This window comes from Mastomys coucha, unplaced genomic scaffold, assembly GCF_008632895.1.
Source record: "Mastomys coucha isolate ucsf_1 unplaced genomic scaffold, UCSF_Mcou_1 pScaffold16, whole genome shotgun sequence".
Lineage (NCBI taxonomy): Eukaryota > Metazoa > Chordata > Mammalia > Rodentia > Muridae > Mastomys > Mastomys coucha.
In genome coordinates this window covers 43220316-43228678 of record NW_022196898.1, presented here as the reverse complement: position 1 = coordinate 43228678, position 8363 = coordinate 43220316, and the positions used below count along the sequence as shown (strand labels likewise).

At 44.6% G+C, this 8363-nt stretch overlaps 1 protein-coding gene across 1 annotated transcript in view; it reads right to left on the bottom strand.

Annotated features, from left to right (window-relative positions):
* Positions 1 to 343: 343 nt before the first annotated feature.
* The window catches only part of Ctsk (cathepsin K), a 10149-nt gene continuing 2129 nt past the window's right edge, over positions 344 to 8363 (bottom strand). The window contains exons 2-8 of the mRNA XM_031374824.1: positions 8087 to 8207; positions 7473 to 7595; positions 7236 to 7391; positions 5977 to 6195; positions 2750 to 2915; positions 2432 to 2537; positions 344 to 880 (exon numbers count right to left, since the gene is read on the bottom strand). Coding sequence (XP_031230684.1) covers positions 781 to 880; positions 2432 to 2537; positions 2750 to 2915; positions 5977 to 6195; positions 7236 to 7391; positions 7473 to 7595; positions 8087 to 8206 — 990 coding nt within the window. The 5' untranslated portion in view covers position 8207 and the 3' untranslated portion in view covers positions 344 to 780. The remainder of the gene's footprint in view (positions 881 to 2431; positions 2538 to 2749; positions 2916 to 5976; positions 6196 to 7235; positions 7392 to 7472; positions 7596 to 8086; positions 8208 to 8363) is intronic.

Genomic DNA, 8363 nt, shown 5'->3' with positions numbered 1-8363 from the left:
GAGGGGCTCAGCTCATTGTTAAGCTCATGTACATAGTAAGTTTGAGAAAACAGCCTTATCCATTTGAGACTTTATCTCAAAATTAAAACAAAACAAAACAAAACAAAAGACAACCTCAGGAAACCTGGCTTCAGAAGTTCCCGTTGGTCCCTTACTGCTGTGATCCTTCTGCCTCCGCCTCATTGTGCTGGGACCACAGTGCCCAGCTTCACAGGCAGTTTTAAATACTGAGAGAAACTTCAGAGGTCCAGTTGGCCCCCAAAATTTATCGTTCTCATGACACAATAAGTACCTAATAAGCACTGGCTAGCGCCATAACCAACATAGTAGGAATGCAGTGTTATTAAGTTGTAAATGAGATACTTTATTTCAAATGTGAAGAAGGAAATGCACATTTCTTTTATCATGTAAATTTGTCAAAGAATCCTGAATAGATTTGTGCATCTCAGCGGAAGACTGAAATGTACACTGGGGTATATAGAAGACAGGGGCTTGGGAAGGTCACCTTAGTCCTCCAGCCTGCTGGAGGACTCCAGCATCTGTCTATCAGCACAGAGTCCACAATTCTCAGAAAATGCCCTGTTGTGTCCACAAAGAAAAGGGCCCTGGGTGGAGAGAAGGGAAGTAGAGGTGTCGCCGAAAGCACCAATGAGAGGAGAAATGAAACAACCTTAGCATTGTGCTCCCTCTCAGGAGCATCACGCCCATTCCCTTCCTAAGCCACCAGTATCTTGCACGGCTGAGGAAGGAATGTGAGAAGAGAAGGCTGGCTGACTGGAATCACATCTTGGGGAAGCTGGCCAGGTTGGTAATGCCGCAGGCGTTGTTCTTATTCCGAGCCAGGAGAACATATCCTTTGTTTCCCCAGCTTTCTCCCCAGCTGCAGAATCAATCAAGAAAAATACATAGGATCTTAATTTATGTAGTCCTTAAAACACTTACTGTATTTTGCTAAGTACTGGTATGTGTGTGTCTGTGTGTGTGTGTGTCAGGTGGTTTTTATTTTAAGGAGTTTAAAGTCAAACCAGGCAGCAGTGGCACATGCCTTTACTTTGAAGGTAGAGGCAGAGGTAGGTGGATCTCTGTGAGTTTGAGGCCAACCTGCTCTCCATGTCGAGTTCCAGGGAAGTCAGAACTACACAGAGAAACCCTGTTAGAAAAACAAAACAATAACAACAACAACAACAACAAAAAAACCAGCAAAAACAAAAATAAAGTCAGGATGTGGAAAGAAGGCACGCTGTCCGGCTTGGCTTTGTACCAGTCAGTGTTAACAGCCAGCTTAACAGAATCTAGAATTGGTTAGATATGGGCCTCTGGGAATTACCTCAATTGTTAACTGATGTGGGAGACTCAATTAACAGATCTTGGACAGATCTTGCACTGTATAAATGGAGAAACCTAGCTGAACACTTGTACACCTTCATCGTGTTCACTACTCTGCTCCTGATTACAGTGGCCACAAGCTCTGGCTGCCCTGCTCTCCCTCCTGTGATGGATGGACGGACGGACGGACAGACAGAACTCTGGAACTGGAGAAGAAGCCTCCTCTTGCTCAGTTACTTTGTCAGAATATTTTATCACAGCAACAGAAGAGACTGAGACAGGTCTTAAAGATGCCAGAGATTGCTTCTGACAAAGAATGATAAGGCAGAGGCAGGCGATCTCTCTGAGTCTGAGGCCAGCTGGGCCTACATAGAGAGTTCCAGGACAGTCACAGCTACACAGGGAGACCCTGTGTCGGGGGTGTGAGGGAGGCCAGCCTTGGTGGCACATGCTTGTAACCTCGGCACTACTCAGGAGGCAGAAGCAGGCAGATCTCTGTGAGTTCCATCCTAGCCTGGCCTGTACAGCACGTTCAGGTCAGCAGGGGCTACATAATGAGACCCTGTCTCAAAAAGCAGAGGGAGAAGGAAGAAAGATAGAGGAGGCTGGAGAAGTGAAAGAAAAGGAACGTGTGATGTAAGAGGCGCGTGAGACGGAACCAGAAGGACGAGTTGTGGGAGTGGTGGGATGGTGACACGGGAAGATAGACAGGAAAGTGCCATGTGATATGACAATGTGACTCAAAACCAGTGTACATGACAGACTGAAGTGGGAGACAGATCTGGAGAGGTGGAATAAGACAAGGTAAGAGTTCAGAGTCATACTGAGCTCAAGGCTAGCCTGAGCTACAGGAGAGCCTGTCTCAAAAATTCAAAACTGATCAAACAAACAAACAAAAACATTGGGTCAAATGACACGGCTGGGAATGAACTGATCTTTACGTCAGTTGAGTCTGACTGGGCTGTGAGAGACCGACATACACATCAGCCCGCCTGCTTGTGTACTCCTAAGCATCTCGCTCGAGGGGCGGCTGTTCAGCATATACTTTGAGCACTACTGTCCACCCATCACGTGTTAGTTTCATAATTAACAAGGTCACTATTACCTGTTTTTAATTATCCAGTGCTTGCTTCCCTTCTGGGTGCCATAGCCCACGACCAACACCGCATGGTTCACATTCTCACAGTCACAATTCTCATCATAGTACACACCTATAAAACAAACTACGGATGAGGTTCTTGGCAACATAGGAGGGGCCCCACGTGGTCCCTTGTCTCGGGATTTATAGCTGAGACACCCCGCACTGCGGCAGCTGCCAGATTTAGCAGATGAAGTCTGACTGTGAAAACTAAGCCCTCAATCTTGTCGGGGCCACACCTACACACACCCTAGAAGAGGGGGCTCTACAGGAAGAGGAACTCACCTCTGCTGTAAAACTGGAAAGATGTCAAGCTTGCGTCGATGGAAACAGAGATGGGTCCCACCCGAGCCACCGCTCTCTTCAGGGCTTTCTCGCTGCCCACAGGGAGCTCTCTGTACCCTCTGCATTTGGCTGCCTTTGCCGTGGCGTTATACATACAGCTCTCATCCTGGGAAACAAGGATCAAAGGTGGGTCGAAGCAGAGCCAATCAATTGGCAATGAGTTGGTGAGAAATCCAACCCATGTTTGAGGCAACCAACTAGTCTTTGGGTCTTACCGTTTTAGAACACTCTGAAAAGAAGCCAGGTATGGGAATGTACTTTTTAATCCCAGCAATCAAGAGGCTGAGACAGGAGGATTGCCATGAGGTCAAGGCCAGCCTGAGCCACACAGTACAATTTTGTCTTTAAAACAAACAAAACAACAAAAAAAAAAGTGTAAAAAAATAAAAATAAAAAATAAAAAAACCCTCAAGTGGTTTCCTGCTTTCTAGAATTCACAAAAACAAAACCCAGAAGAAAAAGATATTTTTCCTTTTTATGTATGTATTTGTTTGTGTATCTTATCTGTGTATGAGGGTATGTGTGCACCAATGTATGTATATGCACATATGTGTGTATATAGTCTCTTTAGGCTAGAAAAAAAGCACTGGATCCTGGGAGCTAGAGTTACAGGCAGTTGTAAACTGCCCTGTATGGGTACTGGGAATAGATTAATGTTGTCTGTAAGAGAAAACAAGTACTCTTGACCACTGAGCCACCTCTCCAATTCCTTGCTATTGTCATCATCTTCTTTTCTTTCTTTTTGAGACAGTATATCTTGTAGTCTAAGCTGGGCCTGAACTCTCTATGTAGCTACACAGTGATGACGCTAAATGCCTCGTCCTCCTGTCTCTGCTTCTATTTGCTGAGATTGCAAGCATGACCCACTCCTCCCATCTTGAGAGACTAATTTTACTAATGCAGGGCAGGGAAATAAGAGGGTTTTAAAAAAAAAACACATATCATCTTCCGCCTTTAGTGTGTGTAAGCGTCAGCCGGGCAGGAAGGTAGCAGCTGTGGGAGAGTTTGCCAACGCCATACCCAGCTCATGAGATGGCCTTGGCCCTCTGCACACAACTCAGGGCTTCTAGGATGAGGGGAAGAGGCTTATAGCTGGATCACAGACACAATAAGCACATAACAGGAGATGAAAACAAATTAACAGCTAAGTAGTTTAGCTTGTGACCTTCCAAGAGCACGCACGCTTTGCAAGCCTCACATTATGAGATCTTGTCAAGGTGGTATGCTCTCCCATACACTAGACCTTAAACACCCTAAGGCTGAATCTAAAAGAACACATATCTAAATACCAACAGTACCCAGCAGTTGATGGGACGGTCTAAGGTTAGAGTGATTTACTGCCTTAATTTCTCAAAATCTGTTCTCTGCCATGTGATTCTGGAGAGAGAGAGAAGGAAAGAAGGAAAGAAGGAAAGAAGGAAGGAAAGAGAAAAGAAAAGAGAGGCACAAGTGAAATACACAATCTACAAATGAAATCAAGTATCTTGCGAATGGACTTAAAAGAAAATCAGGGCCTGGCATGGTACAGACTTGAACCACAACACTTAGAAGAGAGAGCACTGACTGTTCTTCCAGAGCTCCTGAGTTTAATTCCCACCAATCACATGGTGGCTCACAACAATCTGTAATGGGTCCAATGCCCTCTTCTGGTATGTCCGAAGACAGCTATAGTGTACTCACATACATAAAATAAATATATATAGGCAAAAACATTATATATATATATATATATATATACATATATATATAATAAAAAACTTCTAAAAAGACATAAGCTGTCATTTGTTAAGTGACTAATTATTGGTTCTTTGGTATATAATTTTCTCAAATATATCCTTAGATTGCTAAGTGGGAAATATATTTAATAATGTCAGTAAATCAACAGGCAGCAGATTAGACTCTATAGAGGTCTCTCCTTCTTTACTTTTTATTTTGGGTCTTGGTGTTTTGTCCCATCCTCTACTCAGAGAGGGTCTCACGTAGCTCAGGCTGGCTATGTTCAGACTGACCAGGTAGGTTAGGATGCTCTTGAACTACTAATCCTCCTCTTTCTACCTCCCATGTGCTGGGATTACAGGCGTCCACACTGGGCCCCTCATTATCAGCTTGGAAGAAGTAGAAATGACCAGGAAAACATAGTGATGAAGACATGACTGTGGGTCTGGGGTTTCTTACATACTAGAGTAGGAGTATAATTTCTGATAATGGTTTGGCATTATATAGTAAATATGAAGATACATAAGCTTCCACACCCAGGTGACTATGTTCCAAAGTAATGTCCCCAGGTTTCCATCTTACACAGGTGCATGGGAGGAAAGGCTGTGGTAGATAAGCAGACCCGGCAGATCCTGTTAGGGGTACTGGCAAAATGGCTTAGATGGTAAAACTTTAACTAAATAAGCCTAGTAGCTAGAATTTGATCCTCAGGACCTACGAAAGGAGAGAATCCACAGGGTTTTCTCCGTACTTCACATGCATGCTATGGCACAAGCCCACCAGGACATGCACACAGATACCCCCCCCCCACACACACACACATACACACACACTAATATATCTTATAAAATCTTGGTTTTGCTACATACAGCAGTATGAATTTCAGTATATTGAGAGATCTCCTTAAATCTTAAGGAACAGCTGACTTTTAAGAAGACACACTGAATACTGATACTTTAACACATTGCTGCCTACATTTTTATCACTGAAACTTGCAGTTCCTCTTGCAAAGGTCCGTATCACAGGGCACTCTATTACGCATCAGTCCCAACTGGATTAAAAACATCACAGGGCTGAAGAGATGGCTCAAAGTTTTCCAAGATTATCAGAATTTTGGCCTTCTATGGAAAATAATTCTACTAAGAAAGCAGGATAGTCATGTCTGGAACCTAGGCCTGTGACCCCAGCACGCGGAAGCTCGAGGTAGGAAGAATTCATGGTTGTCTTCAGCGACACAGTATGTTCAAGGACAACATGGGCTACATGAGATCTCCAAAAAGGGGGGAGGGTGGGCAGCCTAGGATACTTAGTTGATCAGCTTGGGATACAGAGTAAGATATTGTCTCCAAATTAAAAGGAAAAAAGGAAGGAGGGGGCAGGATACAGTAACAGAAAACAAAACCATGCAAGAGCAAGAACCAGCACAGGGCTGCACACTGCGGCCATCTCACCTGTCCCACATATGGGTAGGCGTCTTCAGAGTCAATGCCTCCATTCTGCTGCACGTATTGGAAGGCCGTGGTCATATAGCCGCCTCCGCAGCCGTAATTCTCAGACACACAGTCCACAAGATTCTGGGGACTCAGAGATAAGAGTTTACCAGTTTTCTTCTTGAGTTGGCCCTCTAGGGCACCAGCAGAGCTGAAAGCCCAACAGGAACCGCACTGGCCCTGAGAAACATACAGAGAAACTGTCAGCCATCTTCACCCTCTTCACAGAGGGTGTCTCTTTCTGCCAGCCTGAGAAGACTCCATGCACTTTATGACGTTAAGCACAAACACTGTCATTGTCGTGAATCCCTGCTATTGTCCCCGTTGATGACGACTGTGACCACTGTCTCCTTTAACTGAAGTCAAGTACAGTGGGGACTTTATAGCTATGGAGACAGTTTTCCTGAATTCTAACCCTGACTTTGCATACTAGAAACATGATCTCAATCAGTTACTGAATTCTGTGCCTCAGTCTCCTTTAAAGTGAGAATAAGTTGGGCTTGCTGGAACATACAATACATGAGTGGTGGGGGCAACAGGACCAGGGGCTAAAGGGTCAATCTCAGCCATAGAATGAGTTGGAGGCCAGCCTGGGCAAGAGATCTTGTCTCAAAAGAACAAGAAAGTGAATGATACTAAAGTTAATGAGATTCCTGTGAGCACCGAGAGATTTCATTCACATTAGAATCGTAGACACTATTTATATACAGCAGTCTGTCAGAAAGTGTCAGCGCCTATTAGAGTTCGCTCTCCTGGATTGTAGAATTTTCTCTTTCCAAGATTTTCTACTTTTTTTTTTTTTTTTTTTTTTAAATTTTTGGTTTTCGAGACAGGGTTTCTCTGTGTAGCCCTGGCTGTCCTGGAACTCACTCTGTAGACCAGGCTGGCCTCGAACTCAGAAATCCGCCTGCCTCTGCCTCCCAAGTGCTGGGATTAAAGGCGCGTGCCACCACCGCCCGGCTCGATTTTCTACTTTTTAAGAATGAGAATTTCTTGGGAATCAAGGCAGCACCTTAGATCTTGACTCTTTAGCCCACAGTTTAGTGTAAAAATTTTAAAGTAGAAAAAAAATCATAAATATATAAAATAGGCAATGACTTAAATAACAGAATATGCTATACTCTTGTAGCATGAGATATACCACAGTTCAGGTCAGATTACCACACATGCATGCTCTCAAGCGCACACGCAACACACACATACACACACAAAGAAGGTACCTGGTTTCTGACTGGAGTAACATATCCTTTCTTTCGATAGTCGATGGCATCTGGGACTCTGCCTTCCCACTCTGGGGTATAGAGAGTGTCATTACTGTAGGAACGTGAGGGTGGTATTCTGAGCCCAGTCATCTTCTGAACCACTTCTTCACTGGTCTGAGGCAAAGAAGGATGCTAAGCATTAGTAGCGACCAGGGTAAAGACAGAGGGTGGGCCTGGATCTGAGAGGCAACGTACCATGTCTCCCAAGTGATTCATGGCCAGTTCATACGTATGGACACCAAGAGAGGCCTCAAGATTATGGACGGAGATTCGCTTCAGGTTTTTTTCCCAAATTAAACGCCGAGAGATTTCATCCACCTAAACAGGATAGTCAGTAAATTTGTAGACTGTGTGGTTATATAGGTGGTTATAGAAGAAAACGTACAACATAAACAGAAAACACTTACAGTCTAACTGGGGAATGATAGACTCCTAAGAGCACACACACAGAAGCTTATGTAGAGGTCTAGAGAGACCACGGAATAACAGCATTACTATGAGTGTTCCCTAAAAGAGTCTTCCCCACATACACCCCACACCGCCCCATCTGTGGTACTGGGTATTGGACTCAGTACCTTGTACATTCTAGACCAGAGATCCATTCCTGAGCTACCCCTCCAGCTAATACATGTGGAAAGCAGATAGGAAGACTGAAGCACAGAAGGAAAAGCTAGCTGCAGAGCTAGAGACTAGGGACTGCTTCCTTGGGGTAAAGCCCATTAGTGTTCTGGAAGGGAATCTAGATGCTAAAGCAGAAGTCCTGAGTCCCAGCCCTCCTAGTGCAGCCTCCCTTGCAGGCCCCTGGGCACCTTGCTGCTATACTGCTTCCTGTGGGCCTTCTTCCACAGCTCCCACTGGGTGTCCAGCATCTCCTCGGGGTGTAGAGCAAAGCTCACCATGGGTAGCAGCAGAAACTTGAACACCCACATCCTGGTGAAAGGAAAAAATAGGGCAGATTTCCACTGGTAGAAATTCACAAGTTGGCTTCGGATGTGCAAATGGCGGCAGACAGGTTATCAGGAAAGTGGCTTTTAACCTTTTCAGAGCTTTAAAAATAAATTTTCTACCAGAAAATTACACACACAC